The sequence below is a fragment of the Erithacus rubecula genome, assembly GCF_903797595.1.
Source record: "Erithacus rubecula genome assembly, contig: SUPER_Z_unloc_2, whole genome shotgun sequence".
Taxonomy (NCBI): Eukaryota; Metazoa; Chordata; class Aves; order Passeriformes; family Muscicapidae; genus Erithacus; species Erithacus rubecula.
Window position 1 is genome coordinate 6,994,212 of NW_027635860.1, and position 27,532 is coordinate 7,021,743.

Sequence of the window (27,532 nt, forward strand, 5' to 3'; positions counted from 1 at the left end):
TGGTTGTCCTTTTCCTTCTGGCTATTTTTATTGCTTCCTTCTCCCTCCCTGTGCCATTCACCTTCTACCTGACAAAAGGGTTATGCCAGCTGGGCAAGAAGTAGCTGACTTTTGCAGTATTTCTGTCAGCTTAGATCACTTAAGCTTTGAATGTGATACTATGTGATCCTGATGACAGCAAGTTTGTCATATCTTGAAGTAACCCTATGCTTGCAATGCCAGTAACTTTCTAGGAGCTTCTTTCCAGGCAAGAAATAAAGTACTGGTGTTTTATTCTGCTCCTTTCCCAGCAAATGCTTTTCTTGCTTGCTTGCTTAGCTTTTTTGGCTACTTTTATGAGACTTTGTTTTCCCAGTCATGTGAACTGGTGGTAATGGCTGCATTACATAGTTGGCAGCCTGCTGTAAGAACTTAAGTGCTTCAGTCATCTGTGAAGTTTTATGTGTCATTTTGAATGTCTGATTATATGCTGCAGTTTATCTAGTCACATCAAAAAAGTTGTCACTTTGCTATAATGCAGCAACAGGTAAGCTAATCAGCTGACTTTTTTACTCCCTACTATAAATATTTATTGCAAATGGCATAAGGAAAGGCACTAACTGATTTTCAGAAGTATTTTTTCTTTGACTAGTGAAGGTTGTTAGCTATTTAATTTTGTTTTACATTTATGAATTAGACATTCTTCAATCAAAAGCTTAATATTTTTTTTCTGCTTAGAAGAGTTTGGTAGTCATTAGATAAGGGATTATTTTCCGTTATTTCCATATTAAATACATGAATTACATTTGTAGAAAAGTATCTCTAGTCTTTCTACTGTCTTGAACAAACCTTCTCTCATGGAAGAAATATTTCTAAGGTACTTTTAGGTATATTATAATATTTTGATGGCACTAAAACGTTTTGTACTGCTATATATTAAGATCTTAGGAAGAGTCAGCTGTTCAGTGTGTACTAAATGCCATTCCATCCTGTTTTAAAATTCAATTTAAAAAAACAGCTGGTCCTGATAATTGACTCTCTCTGGGCTACTGACTAGGACTTTAATTCATATGAAACACAGTGTAAGATTTGGCATGGAGGAGGAAGTCTCTGTTTTTGTTTACCAGTGCTTGTAAAGGTTCAGGAATTGGGCTAGGAATAGTCAGTTTCAGGAAACAGATTCTCACTACCACATTAGTTATCATTCTTTATGGTTCTGTTTACTGGATTGTGATTGAGTACCATGTAGTGTTTGTCATCTTGAAACTTAAATTGTGAAGATTCAAGGATTTCCTCAGATTTTTAGAATGGCTTATAGGTAACAAAAGCTTTTATGGATTGTTCTGTGGATTGAGCTTTTGAAATATAAAGCAGTTTGTACAAATAACTCTAGGATCTCCAAATAGCTTGTGAGATTTTTTTACCTAACATTAGGGGTTATGTTTTGTTGAGGAAATTGTTCACATGTATTAATTTTGCTAGTTTGTATGGCATTAAAATGGAACTGCACTCTTGAAAAAACCCCCAAAAAACAACCCATGACCAACTATTTTTTCAAAAATATATAAGCTGTCATTTGAGACCCTGAACTGGAAAATAATATGTTAGGTATGAAAGAGTAAAGGATTAAGTAGACAAAGGAGCTACTAAAGGTATATTTGCTGAGACTTTTGCAAATGGGCAGTCCTCCTTATGGTGCTAGAGGATGAGATGGAGGAGACTGCACCACTGTATTATTAGCAGTGGCCTTTTCTTACTGCTGTTTGCTCTCCTGATGAATAATTATTTTGTGTAATATTAGGTAACATACTGCTCACTTCTGTATGGTGTGCTATTTGTGTGCTGTTGCCATATTTGGAATGTTGGTTATCATGGTGTTTATCTGCTCTCTAAAAGGTTTTTGGGTAGGTTGCTGTTGGTACAGAAATCACAACACTTGCTGCCATGTGTTGCTGATTATTCTGAATTTCTAACACAGAGCAAATGTAAATGTACAAGTGTAAATTCAGTTAGGTAGTCTGTTCTTGCAAACAATTTACTTCAATGTTTAAAAATGTAAGCCTCAAGTGGTATTTTGGAATTAAGATTGTCTAAAGCACAAAGAATGCAGAAGTCTTTTTATATGGTTTTGTTTAAACAGACTTATAAGTACTTTGAAAAATAATATTTTGACCCATGAATAGCTTCTGAGACTTTGGGATGCATGAAATGAGATACTATGAAAGGTGCATTTGCTTGTGATTTAATCTGCACTGAACTGGGGGAGCTCACATGTACTCCTGTGAGAGGCAGAAGTGCATTTGGAAGCATACCCTGGAATGCAACCACCTTCATGGTTTCAAGATAGGTTTTCATCTGCCTAGCATTTGTGACTTTCAAAATAATTATGTGTTTTCTCAGTTCATACCTATGGTTTTTATATGTAATTTTTAATGCGTTGCATTTTGACACTATTCTGTCACCTAAGATTTTGTACTTCTTTATTTTTTTTGAGTACTAATTTGCCTTTTTTTGTACTGTAGCATTTGCCAAAGATTTTGTTCAGCTACTTGCTTGCGCTATCTGATAAGTAAGTACACATTAAAATAATAACTTAGTTGCTGCAGACTTGTTCAGAGTTACTTTTTTTTCACCTTTCGAATCAATAGCTCCTTGATAATCAAAAGTGGTGTTGGAACTTTGGCTTTGAAAATATGTAGGATTGCACCAAGCTTTGGATACAAAGTAAAACACAGAAATATATATATATGTGTAGATGAACAATCTTACAGGTTTTGCAGAACTATTGTGGTAGATAGACATAAAAAAGTTAAATTTTGGTTTTTCTCTTGATAAGTATAATTTGATAGGTGGTTTTAGCAACTCCCCTATTTATGATAATAAGATACCATGTTTTAATATATATTGAATATACTCAAAAAATATGCCTTTCTATATAATATTTGTTAAGAAAATAAATTTCTGGAAGACAAAAACTTAAGAGAATATAGTGCAAATAGAACAGATTCAATAGTATTGATAAACTTTCTATATCCATACTTGGTTTTAATTTTTATGGTTTCGCTTGGAGAGAACTGTTTTTTTGGAATATAATTACAAAGTACTTTGCAGGAAAATCATTGTATTAGTCATGGAAAAAATTCAGACATCTCTGGCCCTGTGAAGTAGTCTGTTTTTGTTGTTGTTGTTGTTGGGAGTTTTTGGGAGTTTTTTTTATTATTATTATTTGGTTGGTTTTCTGGTGTGTGGTAGTTTGGTCTTGCTGGTTTCTTGAGGGACAAGAGCTTTTTCAGTAAAGAAAATGTAAAAGTAATTGAAATTTTTTTAATATTACATTTATGCTTCCAAGGCAGGTATGCTCTGTGTTAAAAATATTTTGGTTAATTGAACGTGCGAATTCTGTGTATGTAAATTGATAAAGCTGTTCACCTTCAGTAACAGAGAGAGATTATCCTTGTTATCCCCAAGAGAAAGTTTTAGTAGCAGAATTTTAGCATGAAAACTCTCCATGGTTTTCAGAGGTCGGATTTCTGCCAGTTTCAGTGAGAAAGAAAAACCTAACATGAAAGTAGAGGTGCTATTGGTTAAAATAAAGTTTTGAGCCTTGGATGCAACATTATTGTGTGTTTAATTTATGAGAATTTCTTTCAACTATAATTTTATTAAAATGACAACAGAAATGCTCAGCACAAAACTGTTGTAATGGTGATTATGTGTTTTTTCTTCCTAGCATTTAACCTGAACCTTTCTTCTTTCAGCTTAAAGCAATTGTGTTGCCTCTTGTCCTGTGACTGCAGTCCCATGTGAAAAGTCCCTATTCAGCTTTCTGGTAGGCTCTCTCTAGGTGCTGGAAGGCTCCCCTAAGGTCTTCCCAGAGCCTTCTCATCTTCAGGGTGAAAAGTCCCAACTCTTTCAGTCTTTTTTATATAAGAGAATTGTTCCATCGCTCCAGTCATTTTTATTGCCCCCTTCTGGACTCCAGTAAGTCTACATTCTTCTTATGTTGGGACCCCAGAACTTATGTCAGTAAAATCACCTCTGAATCCCGTTACAACGTCTGGCCAGAATGATTTCTGCCTTGGAGGGGCTGAGCATCTTGGTGTTCTTCTTGTACATGCATACATACATATATATATATGTGTGTGTGTGTAAACCTAGTATTCAGGAGGACGAAGTTCTTACAAGTCCTCAGTAGCCACTCCCAGTAATGCCTAATAGTCTGAATATGAGGTCTGAACGAAACAGTGCAAGTTCATTTCTTTAGTCATTGTTTTGAGCAAAAGCAGATTGCTTTGTGGTTGTTCTTGACATTTGGTAGCATAGTTTTGTGGTTAGAGTATTTATCCAAGGTCTAGGAGTTCCATGGATTCCATGGTTTTCTCAGATTTTGGCTTACGCCAAAACTTTATATGAAAGATAAATATTGGAGGGGGTATCATCTTTGCTTTTGCATTAACTTTGTCAGTGAGTGTCACGTTTTCAGGGTATTGTAAAGCTGGATCAGCAGAGAAGGTGACTCAGTGGTTCAGTGACAAAGAATTCACCTAGGAGTGAGGCAAATATGTGCTTTTCTGCCGAGAGAGGAAAATATCAAAATTATATGTACCTTCATGCAGACCATTTAATTTATTGTACTGTTGATAGCATTATTGCAGCAATTCTTACAGTGCAGCGTTCTGATCTTGTGAAGTCTGCCTGTTTCCCCTGTCTAGATGGGAGGATGAATGAGAGAGCATTTCACAGGGAAGGTGAAAAGGCAAAGGGAGATTGCAGAGAATCCAGCATTTATTGGCTTGGAGTTTTACTTAGCCAGCACTTCTTGCTCTCTTCTGCTTCCCTCCAACTTGCAGTGCTTTCATTTACTCGTTCATCCATTACAAGCAGAACTGATGCTAATATTTTATATATAGTATATATTTATATATATAATATATATATATGGTATATTTATATATAGTATATATTTATATATATATGTATATAATATTTTGTCTGCTCTGCAATCACTGAAAGGCAAGTGGCATTAAAATATGTGTAAATACATTCACCTTGTGTCTTTAGTTTTCTATCGAGTGTTTATTCAAAATAAGGATGTTGTTAAAAGTTTTAAATTAATTTGGAAGTTGTTTTTTTGCATTACCTAGTCAAATGTTATAGTTTTTTCTTGTGGTTTTTTTTTTTTTTTTTGTTTTGTTTTGGTTTGTTTTTTTGTTTGTTTTGTTTATTTGTTTGGTATTTTTTTTTTTTGTGGGTAGTTTTGGTGGTTTTTTTGGTGTTTTTTTTTACTTTAGTATGCAAAGGTGTTCCATCACAATTCTCTGGATTGCTACTGTGTGCATTTTTCCTGCTCCTTCTCATCAGTTTTTAGTTTTGTTGTGTCTTTTTTGGTTTTGTTCTTGTGCTTTTTCCTTTTTACTTGATTTTTCCCCTTGACCTGGAGCATCAGTAAGCACTTTAGTGCTTATTGAAATACTTTGTGGTGAATTTAGACAAACAAACTCAGACCTTGCAGTTCAAGATGGTTCAGCTCAGTAGCTGGCTCCACTTGTAGAGCAGTTCAGCACACAATAATATATAGACACTATTGGCACTGGCAGACTGTTCATCATCTGCATGACAGCGGGTCCTACTTTTGCTGCAAGCAAAACAGCTGGTGGTTACTTGAGTCCAGTAAGACTTGCAACTTGTTTGGAATAATCTAGACTTTGTAATTCATAAAATTGTCAGTGATGTGGTGGATACAGTTCTTCTCTTGTAACTATTTCTTTTGTTTAAAGGATTTCAAGATAGTTTACACCTGAAGGGTACTTGGACAAAGCTAGGACACCTCATAACTTGAGTCAAGCTGGAATTCTGGTGAAAAGCAGAAGCATTTTCATCCTGGCTGCTGGGAAAAGATTCTGCTTTGAGGTGAGTCTGGAAATAAGCCTGTTTCATACTTCATCTGCTTTAGGCTTTTAGCCTTTTTACCAGTAATAAACAATAATTATTTTTATGTGCTGAGCAATAAGGATTTTTGAGAGCTTTTACACTTTTCTTTGGAGAAAAGGGGATGGGAGGAGGGGGCAGCTGTGTGTGTGTAGTTGGCTGAATTTCTTGCCTGCATTTATCAAGAGAAGATGTGCTTTATCTTAGTCATTCTTAGCACCCATACCTTTGAACATTCTTTTCCCCCTTTTCTCTGTCTTCTGCCTATAAATTAACCACTGTCCTCTTTGAGGACAAGTTTTTTTCACAGTGAGAGTGTTTGTCTGTCATTCGTAGTAGATCTCAGATGGAAGTACTGGTGCTCAGTTAATGGCCCTGTAGACTGCAACCTTAATTGCTTGGAGGCACCATTTGAGGAAGCAGTGTGCCCTGAGGACACTATGTCCTTAGATGGATAGGAAAATTGAGTCCTTGGCATGATGTGGTTTCTGTCCAAGGAATGTGTTGAGGTCTTGCTTAAATAAGAACACCAAATACTCCATGTTTCTCACTGTGCCTCTAGCCTTAGTTATTCTGTAGATACATAAAATAGAAGTCAGAAATCAGTAGGTTATGTCATCTCATAGTATTGTCAAGTAAGTTTAGAAAATGTATTTACTGGCTTCAGCTAAAATTCTGTCATTGACAGGAAAATAATGTCTAGTAAATGACTGATACACGTTTCTGTTTTATTGTGATCAGACTTTCTGAACTTTGGTAGGCCTGAATTATAATGCAGAGTCATACTCCATACTTAAAATATGATAATTTATTTTTAAAGCTGGATCAAATAGTGTGACAGGAGAAAGCTTATGACATTGTGGAGAAATGCAGTCAGTGTGAATGAACTTAATTTGTGAAGGGACATGAGTATGGTGGCAGCATTTCTTCTCTAAAGAACAAAAGATGTCAATAATATGTAGTTGTTTAATATCTTACAGGTTGTCAGAGATGGTGATTTGAAGAGTCATATTTCCGATATGAACAAAGCAAAAATATCATCTGAAAAAAGGTAAATTTAAAACCATAGTCACATCAAGCTATTTGAGATTTGTGACAAAACCGGCTTTATCTTAGTATGAATATCTTCATCTTCTTAGTAGGAATATCTTTATTTTCTTAGTAAGAAGATAAATAAAATATATATTGTGGGTCTCTAGTCGGGATGTGCAAATGGGTGTCCTGGAACACTGAGGGAGTCCGTATTGATTAACACAAAGTATCTTCACATTTAATAAGTAACTTTTTAAATCTAGGTTTTCAGTTAGTGTTAGACATGTTCAAATATAAAATACATAATAAATTTATTTGAAAATTTAATGAATTTCATAATTTTATGCAGATATTGGCAAGTTATTTCTACTGAAGGATTAAAGAAGTTTATAATACTGTCTAAGAAGCCATGAAGTTGTCATGAGATATGTGTCATCCTGCAACAATATTGCAGTGCAACACATAGCTAAGACAACTCAGATCGGGATACAGAAGAGGTTGAAAAGCTATGTTTGCTATCTTCATGTGAACTTATCATAGCTAGCATTTGAGAAATCTGTGAGATTATCTCTGGAATGCTTCAGGAAACTATTTAAAGACTTTCAATCTTAATTTTTTCTTCAGGCACCACAGATTAAACCTTGTTAAATCAAACCATTTTATCAGATTTTAAAAAAAAGTAAAGTCAGCAAAATTGGGAATTTTGGCTCCAGTCTTAATTTTCTGAAATACCAGTTATTTTCTGTGTGAGGAGGTGAATTTTCATGAAGAACATGCTCTACTATGAATTATGTTTGTATCTTGAAATCTATTTAAAATTTGAGTTTAAATTCTTGTATGTAGAATCATCCTTTTGTTAACTTTGGGTGGAGCAAGGTTAGGGTTGATATCAGACTGGTTTTTCCTGTTTTTATGAGAGGTAGATAAAAGAAATGGTAAAAAACCTCTTATGTTTTGTTCTTCTGGTAGACTAGCCCCTTAGGCATTGTGATAAGCCAAGCAAGCTCTCTATCATCAATGAGTATTCTTGAAAATACTATGAATTATAATGCATAAAATATACTATCACAAAGAATATTGGATGTTTACAGAGTTGCTACTTCAGTGCCATTTATTTTTCTCTACTTAGAGACAAAATGGAAGTTTCCATTCCTGGAATTCAAAGCAGTTGTTCCCTAAATTGTGAATAACTTATGGTGACTCTGTGTGTACAGAGACAGCTATGAACTAATCAGAAGTATCAGCTCTCTAATGATTACTTGGTAACTGTGGAAGTGGTTGAGAAAAATACCCAATAGTTTGAAATTATTTGTGTTGGAATAAAATCTGAACAAACTCACGAGAAACGTACCTGTTTTAAAATAGGTTTTAAAGGCTCATGGTAACGTGCCAAAATGCAGATCTGTTTACTGTGGGGGAAGAAGGAACTCCCTTATACGTCTGTGTGCTTGGTGACTGCAAACAGCAGTTTCAGAGGAAGTAGGTACTGTTGAGAAACTGATGACATCCTTTATTTGATTATTATGTTTTCTAAGGCTTCTTGCAAAAAGAAAAAACCATTCTAAGATAATTTAATTTTTACGAAAAGCCACGACTTAGATTTATGTTTCTCGTTGTGGGTAGGCATGTAGAAAGCTACAATGATGTGTTTTAGCATTTGCATAGTGAAAGTTGTGTACAGTGAGTAATGGAGGATTGTGAATCTAGCACTTTTTCATGGTCAGAATCTAAATGCTTAAATCATTTGGGAGTGCAAGAAGTGTTCCTGTAGTGAGGAATCTCTCTTTGTGAAGGTGTTTTCTTGTTGAGGTGTTTCCCTTTCGAGTGTGAAGCCCCCAAGTCCTCTGCTCTTCACTGTCTGGGCATGCTTCCTGGTTATCCACTGTTGGAGTGAGAAAGATTACAGAATGGTGAAAAAACACCAACAAGACACTCTCTTACTTGGTACAGAAAAGAGAAAGAAAGAGCAATTTATTGAAGGAAGCCATTGCCTTAAATAAGGCAATTAGTGCAAAATTAAATACAGACAGATCATTGGTCAGAGAAGGAGACACCTTTTGTCCCTGGCTTTCTCAGGCACCTTGCAGTGTTTATCTCTGTTATGATTCTTTCTTTTGTGTTTACAGTAAAGAAGGAGTCTCTAGCCTGGGAAAAATCCTGGCTAGAGGCTGAGAAAGTTTCATGGCCTGAGAAAAATACTTAGAACTTGAGAAAAAGACCTAGCAAAATGTGCCTAGGCCTTCAGAAGTGTCCACAATCCACTTGTGGTTTTCCTGGCCAGTGAAGGAGGAAATTCACAAAGCTCTCTGGCTAGCTAGAGTCGTGTTTAAGTTTTGGTAACTGTTGACATAAGGAAAGGGGTGCTTCCTTCATTGCAGGCAAAGTGGTGGTGCAAGGGGCAAACTGTAGCTTTTGAATGTGGGATGAAGAAAGGGCTTCCTGCCTGTGGAGATGTGAACTGTACTGGATCAGGAAAAAGAAAGTGTAAATCTATCAGAGAATAATAATTATTGGTTATCTTTGGACAGAGTGGAATACTGACTAGATACTAGATCAGTGGTATTTGATAGCCGTCAGAAGGAAATGGTGCACAATTTACTACTGGATATGCTCTCTCTTTCTGGTTATAGCTAATGGTAGGAAATATTCTGTTTTTTTTACTAATGATTTGTAAGAGAAGAAAGTTGTTAAAATTACAGACAACTTGAAGCTCAAAAGATCTGCAAAACTACTGGAGGAGACCAAATTATTTCAAAATACTCTTGTGAAATGCCAAAAATGGTTAAGAATATTGGTGGGAAAATGTGCAAGATACTGTGCTTAGAGAGATATGTCACTGGAACAGATAAAGGGCAGTTGCATTTATAGTACAAAGTGCCTGAAATGACAATAGTAAGCTTCAGGAAGAAAGCCCTTCAAATGCTGGGATACAAAGAATGAATTGCCTTTGGTTATTGAATCATTTTTTGCAGATCATCAGGAACTGTTTTGGCATATGTATGTCACGACGAGAAGCCCTGGTGTCATCCAGATCTGAGGAGAATAGTTCTTATGGTGTTACGAAGTTTCTTCTGCAGCTCTTTAGTTGTGTCTTTTAGTAACTAAAGATAGTAAAGACTCTATGTAACCCTTAGTGACAGAGTGCTCTTATGAGTAGGCTTTAGAATGTATAGGGTGAAAAATGTCACTCCTAATAGCCAGAAGGGTCCTTCACTTTGTAGGAAAACTAGTCTTGTATTGTCTTTGCTGCCCTCCAGCATCAGTGACAAGCTCAGGCACTCACTGCAGCTGGAGATCTGGACAGCTGCGTTTTGGTGTGTGAGGTCAGTCTGAGTCATCCCATTCCTTCTGACAATGGCTTTTGACTACTAGAAACCATAGTTAGATGGGTGATGACTCAAATTTATGTTGGCTACTCCAGTCAGAATTCTTGAGACTGGTCTTCACTGCGTTTGTACCAGTTTGACGCACATTTCCTTTAGCAAAGTCTCCAATGTCTCCTGCAAACCAAATTACTCACGGTGCAGTAACACAGAAGTGTCTTGAGCTGAAGCCTCCTAGGGGCGACCACCACCAAAGGAATCCCTGAGCTTTTATGCCTTCACAGTCCAAGCATGGGAAAGTCTTGGCTCTTCCTCCTGAGCCTTTGGCTTCTGCTGTGTCTGTGTCTGGTCACCATGAAAGTTTGGCCACAGTCTTCAGGGCATTCATTTGAGATTCTGCAATATTGGCAGCTTGAGAGAAAACATACCTCTGACAGGACAGAGTTTATTCTGATTGCTTCGTGTTGTGGGATTGAAAATACAGAATTCTATGGTGCCTTTCTGCTTTGGAGAACTGTCTTCTAGATTTGGATGCTGAATGGTTCATTGGTCAAAACATATGTGTTTACATTACAAATATGATAGAATCTCATTATAACTTGTACTTAAATTTTGTTCTGGGGTAAATGGGTGGACACAGCAATATTACTGGCTGCTCCTATATGTCTGGATGGCTGCTGTAATTCCTCTTCTGTGGTCTTTTTGATATACTGTGCAGGCATTGAAAACTCACATAGTTTTATAACCAATGTGTAGATTAGTTTAGAATATCGGTAAATAAGAGTGTAATTCTTGTTTTAAGAAGAAAACTCAACCACAACTAAGAGGAAATCAGGACTTTATTTCTATTTCAGCATTGGCTGGTGTTAATTTTTAAGGATGCTTTATTGTGTATACTGAAGACATGAAACGTAGATAGTGGTATTTATGTTGAAAGACTTTTTACAAGATGAACAGCCTAAAACCATTGTAAAAATACCTCTGCTGTGATCAGCAGTTATTGCTGTTGATAGAAACTCTGTCCACAGGAGGAGATTATAATTCTAAATCCTAGAATTTATGTTGTCATACTCAGTACTGAGAGTCATTTACCCTACCTAAACCTTTTAAAGCTTTTATTAACTACGAGGAATTATGTTAAATGACAGCTTCCTATACACGGTAAATAGCTTCTGAGTGTCAGTGTTGCTTGAATTTTCCAGGCTGCACCAGTCAAGAATCAGGTTTACTCTGACATTTAATGCCTATAAATGAATTTTATCTTTGCAAAAACTTAAAAAAAATTATTGTTCTTGCTGTTATTATTATTGCTATTATACTACTGCTACTGCTATTAGTCATAGTCTCAGTCTTATTCCTCCTGAGCATCAGCTTTGCTTTCTTGGGCTATTTTCAGCTTCAACTGCATCAATTTCATTGTGGGACCAATGGTATACCACAGTGGAAGTGATATGCACATGCATGAGTTGAAGCAGTGGTTTGCTTACACATCAGCTTATATCTGGGCTGGCTGGACTCTTTCTGGTTGTGGAGCTGTTGGTCAGTTTGTGTACTGGATCAAGAGAGCTTGTGGATTTCTTTACAATACTGGGCCAATTTTAGAGCATTTCAAGTTCAGTGGGTAAATGGAGAAGCAGAAATAAGTGAAACAAAGATTATACAAACAATAATGGCTTTATGCTATTCAGCCTGGTAATAGATGATGAGAGAGGATTGGAGTGATTATGCTTTACTTGCACAAGGAAATTAATGTTTCAGCATCCAAGACAGATTTAATTTAGATTAAAAGTGATTTTTTAAAATTAAATTTTAATAATTAATTTTTTTTTAAAAATAATTAAATTTTTAAAAAATTAAATCAAACTCTAGTAAATACCTGAGAAGGTGATAGGCTTTCTTCACAAAATAAAATTAGTTGTATTTAAGAGCTATAATTAATATAACAATTTCTTATTCCTGTTATTATCAGCTTGTAAGTATCATCTGTAATCTGAAATTGATTTTTGGCTACACTTCTCATTTAGGTGTCAGTGTGGAAAAGTGAGAGTAGTGGATCAGTTTCCTGTGCAGCTCTTACATCAATTTGCTTTCTTGGCAATATAACTTTTGTCCTCAGCTAACTTTTCCCCTGATTTTAACATTTTAGTAGGGTTAAGCGTGAACCCTTTACACAGGTGTAAAATATAAATCAAGGAGTAGTAATTCCTCATTGTTTTAAACAAAACTGACTGTACTCATAAAGATACTATTGCAGACTTTAGTTTTATTGTAGATACAGCAGTGTGTGTATAAAATAAATTGTTGTAGGACTCTAATGTTATGAATGAAAAGTCAAGGTAGTCAATGCATAGAAGTCATAGTTTCCTGTAGTTAATTGATGACTACAGTTAAAATATTAACTATGTTTAAAAATTACGGACATGTAGGAATATGAATCTCAAAACTATTCTGAGTAATTTTTATGATCTAAAAGCATAGGACAAATAAAACAGTTTCTATACAGACTCTGTTTAGAATAAACACTTAGAGCAATTATTTCTTTGTAATCTATTTGTCTATACAAATGTTTGAAGTGGTGTCTTACACTAAAATACATTTTCAAGGCAATGTTTTGTTGGCAGGAGTATTGGGTTTGCTGGTTTTGATAGCGGGTGGTGGCTGCAGGGGTGGTTTCTGTGAGAAGCTGCTGGAAATCTCCCAGCTGGCAGAGCCAGTCTCTGGTGGCTCCAAAGATGAACACGCCACTGGCCGAGGCTGGGCTGGTCAGAAATGGTGACAAGGCTCCTCTGATAACAGACATGAGATGAGAGAAGAAAAGGCGACTGTGCAGATGTAATTGTGGCCAGAGAAGGGCAGGTGAGAACATGTGAGAGGAACAATTCTGTAGGCACCAAGGTCAATGGAGAAGGGGCAGAAGGTGCTCCAGGCACTGGAGCTGAGATTCCCCTGCAGCCCCTGGCGCAGACAGCCCAGGGTGAGGCAGCTGTGCCCCTGCAGCCACGGAGGTCCATGGGGATACTGAGATCACCTGCAGCCCAAACAGCCCCCACTGGAACAGGTGGATGCACAAAGGAGTCTGTGAGCCCAAGAGAGGCCCCATGCTGGAGGAGCCTGTCCTTGCAGGATTTGTATCCTGTAAAAGAGGGACCCAGGCTATAGAAGTTTTGGGAGGACTGCTGCCTGTAGGATGGACTCACATTGCAGCAGTCACTGAGAGCTTTGCTCATGAGATGGACTCACATTGGAGAAATTGATGGAGAACTGTCTCCCGTGGGAGGGACCCCATGGTGCAGCTGGGGAATGACTCCTCTCCCTGAGCAGCAGGAGAAGCCTCAGGTGATGAACTGACCATAACCCCCATTCCCTGTCTCCCTGCACTGCTGGGGTAGGAGGCAGAGCTGGAAGGAGGGAAGGGTGGCAGGAAGCTGTTTTTAAGGGGTTATTTTACTTCTCATTATCCAACTCTGATTTTGTCAGTAACGAATTCACTTCATATCTCTAGGTTGAGCCTGTTTTGCCCCTGAATCTATTTAGTGAGTGATCTCTCCAAGTCCTTATCTCAACCCATGAAGCATTTGTTAAAATTTTTCTCCTCTGTCTGGCTGCAGAGGGCAGTGAGAGAGTGAGTGGCTTTGGAGGGTGCCTCGCCTACAACCAGCATAAACCCTTGACAGCAGGCCAAAATACCCTTGGATTCAAAATGAATCCAAACTTGAATGATAATTCTGGAAGCCTTCATAAGTTTTTTTCTTCAGCGGGTGTGTGCTAGTTTGCTCACTTCACGAATGACATTCTTTTCTTCCTTTTCTGAAATGCCATCCCATAAGACACACACTCTTTTGGACTGTTTGTAGCCAGTTTTTCCTTGAATAGCAGGTTTGATACGGTATCCTGTCACTTAACAGAAATTATTAAAGATAAGTCACTCTAGATGGCATAGATGAATGACATTTATACCTATAGCTGCACTTATTTGCTGCAACTGATTTCCTTGTTCAACCTGATTATCCTTGGAAATGCTATTGCATCAATTAGTCTGCTGCAGTGTAGGCTTTGCAAAATCTGTTAATTTGCCAGAATTGAGAATTAAGACTGTTCTCCAACCCAGATAAGAATATGGAAGTGAATTAGCTACAGCCATTACTCTAGCATCGAGTTTCTGTTGTTAGGAGATTTTTTTCTCTGATTTAGATGGAAAAATCATATCTTTTTTGTAGTGTTCCTGCCAATTCTCGGACTTTATCCCTGCTGTCACAGCTGGAGAAGATCAATGTGGGCTCTCTATCAGGAGAATCAGACAATGCCAGATATGTTACCTCAAAGATCCTTCATATGGTCCAGAGTCAAGGTAATTATCTAAGCTATGTGGTTTTAGTAGTTTCCCTTTTGACCCTTGCTTTTTGTGTTTTTTTGTGTGGTTCTGTTTAGCAAACTTGGTTATTGATCTGCTTTTGTCACTGATTGTTAAAAACATCTGTTTAAGACCATGTTTAATGTATCTAGTATAGTATTGGTAGTGCTGAGTCCATTTTGTGTTGTCAAATAGCTGTAATTTAAGTAATAATTCACTTCATATGTATATATGTCTGTCTGTGTATATAAATGAAAGTAGAAGTATCTGGAAGGCAGCTTTCTTACTGATATTTTTCTTTACTTTTTTCTGGGCCATCACAAGGTTTTTGAACAATTAAAAACAAAAATTAGTTTTAAAATTGCTTAAGTCTTTTACTTAGCTCTATATACATATATGCATTCTTAAGTAATTGTTATAATTTTCAGTGTAAATTTTCTTGTCAATCTGTAGATGATAACATATTTTTTTCTGTAAGCCAGTATTCTTCTTTTTCTCTGACAGAAAAAACCAGAAGAGAGATTACGTCTAAGGGCTCTACTGGAATAGATGTTATCCTGTCAACCCTAGAGGTAAAATCTTTTTAATTTTTGTGATTATAGGTTAATAGCATTTGCATTTTATCATTATGAAATGTATATATATATTAATATATTTGTGTTATGAACTATATTGTTATCCTATGGAGTCTTCAAAACTTGTGTTCTTCTGTTGTGAATCGATACTATCTTAAAGTAACCTACTTGTGAATTTCTCTCCCTTATATCTAAATATTCAAGGAATTTCTTGTCACCTATCAGTTCTAATGGATATCCCATACTACAAAATGTGTTTTAATTGGTTTTGTGGTTAATTTGGGCTGCATAGTGGGATGGTTGCTACATGGCACATCCGAGGTTCTACTTGATTTTGCGGTGGCCTCCTAGCTTTAAGTATCCAAACCATTGTGTTAGACTGCTATATTAAATGCAGATCTCTCTTTTTTATTGCAGAATACAAGAGATCTTCAAACTATTATAAATATATTGAATATTCTCATTGAGGTAGTCTCTGTTGGTAAGTTTTCATTAAGGAATAATATATGATTATACTTATGCTTTCTTTTTCAGATATTTTTTGTTTGTTTTCACTAGTTACTTTTTATTGTTGTTGGGTTTTTCGTAAATGATCATTTGTTTTGGTTTTTGTGTGTTATTGTTTGCTGAAGCATGTGCAGAATTAAAACAAAGACTGAAGTTACCTTTTTAATCATCCTACACAATAGTTTATGTTGCAGTAAGTATAAGTCGGTCATGTTCATGCATAGTGCAGTCACGTATAAAGAAAATACTGCTGTTTTAAAGACTGACTTCTTGATAACTGTATCTTAGATGTTTAATTGTTCTTTGGCTGTAGATGTATCAGCTAATTTATAATTTTTAGGTGGTGGTCGGAGAGCAAGTGTCGTAGTCACCAAAGGAGGGACACAGATCTTGTTACAGCTGCTTTTGACTGCCAGCAAAGACTCTCCACCAAATGAAGAGCTAATGGTTCTTCTTCATACTCTTCTTGCAAAAATTGGTCAAAAAGGTGATATTATGGCTTAATAATTACAGTTTTATAGTTGAAACTTAGAATTTTTTTTCTGTTATTGTGTAAACATCCACATACTCAGAATTGGTAGAGAAGAAAAAAAGGGAGTTAATTAGAGGAGAGGAGAGAATAATGAAAAGTCGACAAGCAGAGTTCACATCAGTCGAAGAATTCAGACATTTAACTTCTATTTTTTTACCAATTTCAAAGTTAATGTGATTAGTCTTGTGTTTCTTTGATGTCAGACAAGAAGATTGGCGTGAAAGCAAGAATAAGTGGTGTCCTAAACACATCGTTGAATTTAGTGAAGCATAATTTACAGAACCAGAGGCTAGTATTGCCATGTCTTCAAGTATTAAGAGTTTATTCAACCAACTGTAAGTACTGCAGAAAATTATTTTCTTTCCTATGTGGATAAAGCTTTATATCTAGATAAGGTTAAAATATTAGCTCAGAGTGCTTGTTTAGTGTCAGTTATTTAAACTACTCTTTTCCTGAGAATTTTCTCTATATGTTCTCAAAATGCTTAAATTCTAGAAAAATTAATTTTTGATCAGTGCTATTGGATGCATGGAATTTTGAGCCATCTAATTTGCATAATAGCTGATATTTAAAGCTCTAAACCAGATATGCTAACTAAAACTTAAATAATTCTTCTCTTTATTATTCATTCTCATGTTTTTTATTTCTCATGCTTTTTTGTTTTTTTATTACCAATTTAAAACTTGGTTAACACAGAAAAAAAATCAATTTAATGTAATTATTTCTTAATTCAGCCTTTTTCTTAGCTTTTGTTCAAGAGCTCCACTCTTCACTATGGGACTAATAATCTTCCACAAGAGCCTAGTTCTTTGGGCAGGCAGTAGGAAGTTGATGTAAACAATGTGGTTCTTTCTATATCTCTAGTGTCAGTTAGATGCTCTTAATTTATTTAATTTGACCTTGAAATGGTTGTTAATCTTCTTATTTAAGTGCTAGAAATTGAAAACATGGCCATGTGTTTCCCCCAGAGAACTGATTTGGTAATCTGTAAGATTATGTTTTCAGGTCATTCACATAAGCAGCTATAATGAATAAAGTCCTAGTGTTTTCAAAACATGGAAGCTTTATTTCTGTTGAGCTGCATGACAATGAAGTAAAATGCTTCTAAAATGAGAAGTCTGATAGAGATAGTTACATTAGTTACACTGCTTATGTGAAAACACTTCATCCTGAAAATGAGACTGAGTCTCTAATTTGACTTCTTAGATCAGTTCTATTTTTCTGTGTTCCTCACTCTTTATGAAAATAAATAGTAGTTTGTAATATTCTGATGAGTAGTACTTCTTCAAGTTTGTGTGCAGTTACTATGAGAATAAGTCCTAACTTCACTTAGATTCTGGTGTGATGTTGCTCCTAATGATGATGAAATTGCCACATGGGTTCGCATGCTAAATTCTGCAGTGATAATAACATTTATTATGTTGAAGTAAATTCTTGGTTGTCTCTTCCTAGTTTGTTAGGAGAATATATTGCTAAATTCAGTCAGGAATGGAATTTCTTGCCTGTGTCAGCAGTTTGTATTTTTGGTTGGCTGTTGGATTTCAAATATACTCTTTAAGCAAATATTTCTCTAACATCGGTCTTTGCATAATTTGTTTTAATTTGCCTCCTTTCAAATAGATTACTTTTTTTTTTTTTTTTTTTTTTTTTTTTTTTTTTTTTTTTTTTTTTTTTTGTGTCCTGAGAATACATATTCATAAATTGTAGTTCAGGAAAACTATACTATATTAGCATTTTAAAATTTTGTAATAGACTCTTGGATTTCAAATCGTGGTGAATATACCTGTTTGTCCAAATATTGAAGGGTAGCAACAAGTCATAGAAACTGAAATTTTAGAAAACATACTGTTTCAATAAAGTGTGAATTTTTCTAAAGAAAATTCCTTTTGTGTTGTATCTTTGTAAAAAAGAAAGCAGAAGCCTGTATTGGAAGTAGTATGTGGTTTTATTTAAAAGTAATAATTAAGTTTTCTTCTTTTACAAGTTCTATCAGGATCATCATGCTAATTATGGGCAGAGCAGTGTCTGCTTGTCACTGTAGGTCTTAAGGGACAAAAATGTCTGGAATTCTTTGTACTTCAAAACTAGCTTGTGTGAATTTGAGTATATTGATATTTTTCTTTTGTCTACATTATATTAAAATGGATTGCTTTTAACTTCCAGCTGTAAATGCAGTATCTCTGGGAAAGAATGGAGTAGTAGAACTGCTGTTTAAGATCATTGGTCCTTTTAGTAAAAAGAACACTAGCCTTATGAAGTAAGTAAGATTTCTTTAATATACTATATGGTAAAACCTTGTATGTTTTTTCAATTTAAAGCAATATTGGAGAAATCAAATGCATTTAACATTTAAAGGGAAGGGAGATAGGAAGGAGTACCACAAGTATGAAAGATTTTAATTTTCCCCAGTAAAGTAACACGAAATATTTGAATGTCTAGTCTGGGAATTTTTTTTTTTTTTTTTTTTTTTTAATTTCCTATATTCCTGCATGGAAATAACAACTGTACAGTGGTTAACCCCAAATCATAACAAGCAGATCAAGACAATGCCATTATTTTTCAGTTTGTTTCTATAACACCAAGCCTGACTGAGTTCAAGAGCATTCATACAGTGCTCTCAGGCACAGGGTGTGACTCTTGGGGGTGGTGCTGTGCAGAGCCAGGAGCTGGACCTGATGATCCTTGTGTGCCTCTTCCAATTCAGCATATTCTGTGATCTGCTTTGTGCTTTTAGTGTGTCACTGTGCCTTTTATTTGGTAATAGAATTTTCTTTCCATTTTTCTGCAAAGCAAATAGGTGTTCAGAGCAAGAGCATGAAACACAGAAGAGTAAGCCCTAGCTTCTGTCTAACGGGCTGTTGTGTGTTAAAAAAATTGAAATCCACTATGTAGGCTGGAGTGGTGACTTTAGATTCTCACTCTGATGGTGGCTGTAGGTTTTGGGATTTTTTTGTTTGTTGAGGTTTTTTTGATTTGGGTTAGTTTTTTTGGGTGAATGTAGGGTTAAAAAGTGGCTAAATGGATGAAACTGAAGATAATACTTTATATAATGAAAATATGGACTTCAAGAAAGTATATTATATACCAGTGGAAAACTAAAATAATCTGATTAACAAAGTATTAATCTCATATTGTGCATATTCTAACTTCATTACAAAAGAAATAGCATTGTGTGATCAAAATCTGGTATTTGTGGTGACAGGAGTAGTGTTCAAAAAGCACTTCCTGTTCCTTTAAGCTAAAATTCCAGGTATGAATATACCATTCTATGATGTGACTAATCATGATATCCATTTTTATGGTCTAAGATCAGATACACCAAGTCTGTCTTCAGAAAGAGGAGAAAAATAAGTATATATGTTTTGTAGTTGCGCAGTTGAATTGAGAGAAGACCTTTGGGTACAAGAAAAATCTTATGCTGACCATCATGTGTTGTAGTACAGACTGATGGTCATTCCTTCTCAGTATATTCATATACTGCCAGTATTGACATATAGTTTTCTAAAAATTTACTTTGTGGAAGTACTTGTTCTGCTGCTAACAAAGACACAAATTTCAGAGTATCACAGCCAGTGAGTTTTGGTCATAAACATTACATTGTCACAGTGATTTTGCAAAAGCTGGAAGTTTGTATAGACATTGCATTGGTATTTTTAAGTTCTGTCAGCAGACTTCAGATATAGCAAAGATATGTGATCTTCTGGTAAAGTAAAATATAAAAGTGAAGTCTGTGCTACAGTGCAACCAGGAAAACATGAAGTTAGACTCTTTATAAGACTGTAAGCAGTAAATATTTTGTATAGTTTTACAGTATTGTAGATGAAGCTTACTGGTTGGTTGCTGTTTTGACTTTTCTTGTTATGTTGACAGGGTTGCTTTAGACACACTTGCTGCATTGCTAAAATCAAGTAAGTGTTTGACTACAAGAAAATGTCTACTTGAGTTATAATGGGTGTGTGTGTGTATATTGACACAGTAAAACTAATTAAATCGGTGGCCAAAACAAAAATAAGGCTAGAAAACCTAGAAATAAGTCTCATATGCAGTTTCTGGTGCTTTATTTATGTTGTATATGCATGTATGTTTAATACTTGGTTACTGTTTCATCAGTTAGGCAGCAGAGGGGCTGCACTGCTTCTGCAGGACTGATCTGGATCCAAGGTGGACAAATAACTTTTGCCATTCACGCACCTCAACCATTCAGTAATAGATGTCTATAGCTTAACTCCTGTGCCTCTTTTTTACACATGGATCTGAAAATACCTGTTGGATGGGTAGGGAAAATAGGTATTCTTCAGTACCTTCCTGAGTAATTAGGATTTGGGTCCTGCTGACAAATCTGTCAGTGATGCTCATGAAGTGGAATTAAAGGTAACAAAACCAATGGTGTGTTTCCAGACATGGACTGTCTCAGCCAGCAGCAATTGATCCTTACAAGTGTCATCTTGGCAGATTTTGAACCAGCATTGTAACTAGCAAGGAATTAAAAATTCAGCTTCTCCAAAGAGTTGTGCTAAAGTGACAGCATTCGTAGTAGTTTTAGTAGAGTTGAATACGAATTGAGATGTGATGAGATTTGCAGAAAACCATTTCAACACAAATAGTGGAAAATTTCTGTTCTGCCTATCAGAGGGTGCTGAGTTTATTTGTGTTTATTCAGTGTGATACCTTGGTCTTACAGGTTTGTCTATTTATGAATTTTGCAATTTCTCTTTGGGAAGTTTAGGGAACAAAATATTTCAAAATTGTTGTCCATATGCTATTCTGTAAATTGGCAGTTAAACTTCAATATTGGGGAGGAAAATGGAGTATTCAGAAAGTGTGTCTTTAAAACCAGAGGTCTCGTTCATTTATTTAGGGTTGTCTTCTCCTTAGTGGTTTTAACTTGTGATTTCATACTCTTTATATAATTAAATATTTTTGTAATGACATTAATCTACTATGATATTCCTGCTGTCGTTCTGATTACCCAGTATTTAGGGTAGAAGTATTTCCAGCTTATGAAATTTGAGTAATGGTTCTAAAATTGTGTGGATTGCAAGTGAAAAAAGAAAGTGTGTTTCAAATCTTGAATGTAGACGGTGTGTGTGGATAGTAATAGATGTACTTTGTAGAAATACTTTTGCTTTATCATTTACTGGGTGACAGCATCTGACAATTGCCTTTAAGTGTAATGCATGCTGTTCTTCTAGTAAACCATGAAAATTACATTAATTGTTCTAAGAATGAAGTTTAGGTTACTGGTCTCAGTTATTCCGTCATTTCTGTTTAGGTTGATGTAAAACTCTGCTAAGGGTGATTAAAATACTACTAAAACTGAAACAATTCAGTCACTTGCATAAAAAGAATACTTTAAACATTGCAAGTGAAATTTGAAAGTAATTTTGAAATCACTGGGCTATTTTAATTTTCTTTCCTAACTTTTTTTGCAAAGAAACAAATGCCAGGAGAGCAGTAGACAGAGGATATGTGCAGGTGCTTTTAACACTTTATGTTGATTGGCACCATCACGATGGTCGACACAGATACATGCTGATACGTAAAGGAGTGTTGCAGTGCATTAAAAGTGTTACAAACATCAAACTGGGAAGAAAAGCGTTTCTTGATGCCAATGGGATGAAAATTCTTTACAACACTTCACAGGTAAGTTTATCCTGATAGGGTTTTTAAGCTTGTTATTTTTGCCTCTTTGGCTATGGCCTCAAGTTTGTCTTATTTTTTTTATTACATTCATGGTCTTTCCTGACTATGGAAGTAAGGATTATATTCTGTACCACACTGAAACATTGAAAGAGTATAGGATTAAATTTGTATTTGCTGTTATTTTACTGTGGCTATCTCTGGGAGGAGCAGTTGAACTTAGTTTTAAAGAAGAAGAGGTGAAAATGCCTTCCTAATTTTAAGTTTGGATTTTTAAAAAAGATGAATTTGAGTTTGTAGAAGTTTTTCTGTCCTTCAAAGAAGATGTGAACCAATTTTTTTTGTAAATAGTATATAAATGCAGTTTATTTGAGAAATAATTTTCTTTATTTTCCTGTTAACAGGAGTGCCTTGCAGTAAGAACTCTTGATCCTCTCGTCAATACATCCAGCCTAATAATGAGAAAATGTTTTCCCAAAAATCGTCTTCCTTTACCAACTATTAAGAGTGCTTTCCATTTCCAACTCCCAGTTATTCCTGCCAGTGGTCCTGTGGCTCAGCTGTACAGTTTGCCTCCTGATGGTATGATGATTTTATAGTACCTTGTCTTTCAGTAATGTCTAATTTTGCTTTATGGAAGGTGGAATCAATTGCACTTATTTATGTTGTGTGCTAAAAGGACTCTGAGACACTTCTCAACAAGCAAAGCATCTGTGACTGTTGGTGTGGAGCACCAATTTCTAATGCTAAGTTTAAAGTGATTGAAATTTTGTCCAGACACAAGTGATTATAAAATAAAAGGGAAACAAGGACTAAAAGGTGATGTTCATCAAACTCTGAAGTGTAAAGAATAGGCTGTATTCAAATGTAAATGGTCTCTCCTTCCAACTCATGCAGAGTATATATTCTCCTGTGTGAAACGTGTTGTAGTGTACATCTTGTCTTGCAGGAGTATGTATCCTTTCCTTTCTTTCTGTTACTTTGAGAAGTTAGGATGCGATGAATTTAGATCAATGTGTGCCATTTGAAGCACTGGCTTTTTTATGTTATTGTGGTTGTTCCATCATTTACATGATGAGAAAGTAGAGCTGCTTTCTTGCAGTGTTGCGGCCTCTTAGAAAACACTGTACTGTAAAACATTCATATGGTTCTTTGTAGAAGATCAATTCATCCCATTGTGAACACCTTTCACTATTTTCAGATAATTAATACATATTCTGATAAGGTGAAGCAGCTTCAGACCTGGTAAGCAGCTAATGAAGTTGCTGTCAGAAAGTTACTCTAAAATGAAGGGTCAAAGTCAGCTTATGAGTATCTTTTATTCATGATATCTTCTGAAATGAAATGTGATCATAGTCTGAAAGAAATAGACTATCCTTCTGAGGTTCATATGAGTCAGACCCCAGTAGTTCAAACATTGTTTAAGTTTTGTCTTCAAAGTAGGAAATTAATTTAGAAGTGTGTTTCAAAACCCACAGAAATTAAATCTCTGCTTAATACAGTAGATTGGTACTGTATAATGTCCTGGTTAAGTGAACTAGTGGTACAATGTTTTTAATAGATTTGTTATCTGTTATAAAAAGAAGTGAAAAACCTAAGGAAATAGGATACATAGTGCTTTAAGACATGTGGAATGCTGGGGAGTGGGTAGAGGTCTGGATTTATTAGAAGTATAATCTTGTATAGTCACTATTGTAAAAGCAGTACATGTAGTTGTTCTGAGTACACTAGAAAATCTGAATGAGCATTTTAGTGACAATCAGCAAGTTTCCTGCATGGAAAACAGTGTGAGAGAACTTAACAAAACACCCCCAGCACCTGTTTACTGGTTGGCTTCCACATTTTTTTTCAAGGAGTAAGTGGAAAAAAAAAATAAACCCAGAACATAGAAAATCTTATTCAAGCATGTATAATTTAATTAAATGTATTATCTGACTTAGAGACCTTTTTGTGTTGTAGTGGATGATGTAGTAGATGAAAGTGATGATAACGATGATGCTGAAATAGAAACCGAAACAGAAGCTGAAACTGAAACTGAATTAGATGATGACAAGGACCAACATTTTAAGGTTGGTAGAGATAAAATTAATAGGTAAAAGTCAGGTATAGCAATTTTTTATTTAAGTTGCTTGAATCTGGCATTTTAAGTGTTGGAAGCAGTTTCAGAATTTTTCAGGGCAATTTCTAAAATTAAAAAAGCTTCAGAGACTTAGAGAAGGTGGATGCTCCTTGAAATTATCAACAATTATTGTTCAGCTTGCTTCAGGATTTTTATCAAAATTTGTTTCCTTCACACTTGATGTATCTGAAGTGCAGTGAAAGAGAACCACGGGCTCCTTTAGCAGTGTTCTCTTCCCAACTTGTGCTTCTCTCAGCCTGCTTTTCTCACATAAACTGGTCCATATGTAGGAGCTGCTCTAACCTTTTCCAGCATTCTGGACTGGGATTGACTAGATTAGTGTTTCAGCAATGTAGCTGAAGTTCAGCCAGCTGTAGAGGTAGATATCATACCTCTCACTGTTCTACCACTTAGAGGAAGTATTCTGTTCTCCTGCTGCCAGGCGGATGGATGGATATTCGGTCAGAACTACCTAATTTTATATTTTTATGTTACATGTATTTAGGAGTTAATAGAATTGTTTGTGAACTGGAAAGAAATATTTTAATCAAGGATCTCATGAGCCCTGATGGAGGGGATATCTTCAATGGAAGCAGTGTTGCATTGTCACTGCAATCATATGAAGCCTTCAGATTCCAAGTTGCAGTACTGGGAAGATGCACAGATTTAATGTAAAAGTTCATATCTGTGTATAATACATTTGGATGAAAGCAAGAAAATTGAGATGTTTGTAATATTGTTGTTGAAATGGAGGCTTAGGTGTACTGATAATGCTAAACAGTCTAAATCTTTGTGGTGAAAGCTGCAGTTCTGCTAGTTTTGAAATATTGTTTTATCTTTTAGATAAAAAGATGATGTGTCAGGAGTAAAGGCAAATGGTTCAGATTAATATTGTATTTTTGGATGTATAATTTTGGATGTAAGATTAATTTGTTCTGGTCATCTTTCAGAATGATGATATTGAGACTGATATTAATAAACTGAAACCTAGACAGGAATTGGGAAGATCCATGGAAGAACTGAAAATGTATGAGCAGTTTTTCCCAGAACTTTCAGAAAACTTTCAGGTAAAGTCTGTGATTCCCATGACATTTTTGGCCATGTCAGGTTGACTCTGGAATATACTTCTGTGTTCTTTTTTTGATGGATAATTCCTGTAGACAAGAATCATGGGTCTGCAGATCTGGGCCTACATACGGGAGTACTTTATCCTAGTTTATTTAGTTAGCTGTTATGGTTGCTTCAGTCTTATGGAGAAGGGGGTACTGTGGGTAGATGTAAAGAATACTGTTTTCTGATGTCTGAGTACTGCATTCAGCAGAAAGTAAAATACCGAAGAAGGATGTGAAATTTCTGAGAGTGCTTCATTGTATTAGGCATCTTCTTAAATGCTGTCCACCTACTTAAAATAGGTAGTTAAAATATCATGGGCAATAACATAGACTTTTTACTTTGTTATTAATTAATTCCTTGTTATTGCTTAAAGGTCTTGCAAAAGATGAAACTTCATTACTCTGATGCTTTATAACAGCTGCATTTAAATTGCATTTAAAACAAGGAAAGAGAAATGTTTCTAATATACATTAAACTTGGGAACTGTTTACTTTTTTGTATTAATAATTTTTAAAATTATTTTTTCACCTTTGTTTTTTAAGGAATTGGACTTAGTTTCCAAGGAACCAAAGCCTTTTGGACCTGATGCAAATATGGGTGGACCTATTTTTGTTCCGACAGCCAGTGTAGAGAACTCTGCTGGAGCAAATCCGTCAGCAAAAGGAGTTGCTTTAAAGGTGTGCAGTCCTTTATTGACAGAGGGATACAATAGAAGGCCAGTGTTTCTGGGTCTGCCAAAGAAAGATACCATGAAAGACAGTAGTTTACATCAGCAAAATGATCAAAAAAACATGCTTCCATCAAGCCAGTGTCTAAGCCAAGAAATTGTGAAAGGCTTGGACAGAATCAGTCTCCAAAACAGTGCAAAAAGTGATCAATATTTTGGTACAGGGTGTGTAGTAAAGAAGGAAAGCAAAGCTAGCCCTACCACGCTTGCTTGTAGTAAATCCTGTGATCATGTTTCACCCTCTGGAGGTAGTCTCTTTGAAGGACCATCTGTCCAGCTGGGAAAACTCTGCTGCACTGGAGTGGATTCAGAGGAGGAGGGGGATTCCAGATCTAGTTCATCGGGAGAACATGTCATGCTTCAAGTTTCTGATGTATCACCAGTTCATGACTGTGATCTTTATCTTGAAATAGTGAAGAACACAAAGTCTATTCCAGGTTACTCAGAAGTGGCCTATCCAGATTATTTTGGCCATATTCCACCCCCATTTAAGGAACCTATTCTGGAAAGGCCATATGGGGTGCAGAGGTGAGTTACCATATCCTTTTTTTTTGTTGTTGATTTCATTCCTTTGAGAAACAGTGTTTAGGATGAGATTAACCTGATGGTCTCCAGAGGTCCCACCTATCTATGCTGTGACTAACAAGCAGCATTGCACTGTTTACTTTGGCATCTAAAACGGCTTCCTGTGAAAAGTAGTTTGAAGGTAGGTGAATAGTGCAGATTCATAAAGAAGAACACAGTCTGATTATGTAATTGCTAATTCTGGAGTTCAATTCCTAGGTACAAAGTTCATTTTATATTCTTCCTTACTGTCCTCCCACCACTTCCCAGGTAAATTTTGTAGTTTGCAAAATAAAAAAACAACCTACAGACCCCCACCATCATCCAAACAAAAGCATTCTCACCTGAATCCGCCTTTCAGGTCTTAGCAAAGATAGGACAGTTAATAGTTAAAAGATGCTTCACCTCTTTTCTCTGCTGGACTAAAAATCTGTCTTTCAGGCAAATATAGTCAGAAGAGTTAAAAAATTAATACACTAAAGTTTTTGACTTTAGTGTTCACAGTATAAATGAGTTTGGAGGTAACAAATGCAGGGGATGCAAGTTGTGTTAGGTCCTGCAGAGTGATATGCAACAAAAACGCATCACCACACCCTTGTATCTCTTCACTGAGAGATAATAGAAGATGATGAAGAGTGATGAGATTCTTCAGAATAATTTGCAGAAGTGGTATGAAGACCTGGCTAATACACATAGTGAGTTACTGTAAAGACATGTGAGTAGACTAGGAGAACATGTAGTAGTAGTTATGAGACCTTGCCACTTACCTAATTATCAGATTGAATGCCTTCACCTTTATACTCATAACTATAACCAGCTTAATGAGTTTCTTTGTGCTTATATTTAGGTATTAAAATGATTAAGAGATTAAGTGTCTTTAGGTGGTTGAATGAAATTCTTTCAGCTGTTTCATGCAAGTCATGGAAAGTGATCTTTGTAGTGAAATGACAGGTGATGAAACACTAATGACATATTGAATGTATTGTTCAGTGCTGAAGGAGAATCTTCCCTAACAGGCTATTTATTAGATAGATTAATCTGATTTAGAAGGGAGGTAGTATTGAGTCAGGAATTACCTAAGAACTGCATTTAAGTAAATCCTGCAAATCCTTATGTATGTTTTTATAATAATTAATAATTCT

General features: G+C 35.7%; 1 protein-coding gene across 10 annotated transcripts in view; it reads left to right on the forward strand.

The window, feature by feature from the left end:
* The window catches only part of AGTPBP1 (ATP/GTP binding carboxypeptidase 1), a 63,953-nt gene that overhangs the window by 8,779 nt on the left and 27,642 nt on the right, over positions 1–27,532 (forward strand). For 9 of the 10 annotated variants that reach the window (XM_079330936.1, XM_079330935.1, XM_079330933.1 and 6 more), the window contains exons 2-15: positions 5,757–5,889; positions 6,888–6,958; positions 14,480–14,610; positions 15,118–15,185; positions 15,606–15,669; positions 16,036–16,182; positions 16,431–16,562; positions 18,391–18,484; positions 20,098–20,135; positions 21,662–21,870; positions 22,272–22,449; positions 23,827–23,936; positions 24,937–25,053; positions 25,642–26,354. In XM_079330936.1, the coding sequence (XP_079187062.1) occupies positions 6,927–6,958; positions 14,480–14,610; positions 15,118–15,185; positions 15,606–15,669; positions 16,036–16,182; positions 16,431–16,562; positions 18,391–18,484; positions 20,098–20,135; positions 21,662–21,870; positions 22,272–22,449; positions 23,827–23,936; positions 24,937–25,053; positions 25,642–26,354 (2,033 nt within the window). In that variant the 5' untranslated portion in view covers positions 5,757–5,889; positions 6,888–6,926. Of the gene's footprint in view, positions 1–5,756; positions 5,890–6,869; positions 6,959–14,479; positions 14,611–15,117; positions 15,186–15,605; positions 15,670–16,035; positions 16,183–16,430; positions 16,563–18,390; positions 18,485–20,097; positions 20,136–21,661; positions 21,871–22,271; positions 22,450–23,826; positions 23,937–24,936; positions 25,054–25,641; positions 26,355–27,532 lie in introns of all 10 variants that reach the window. The other variant, XM_079330937.1, reaches the window with a different exon arrangement.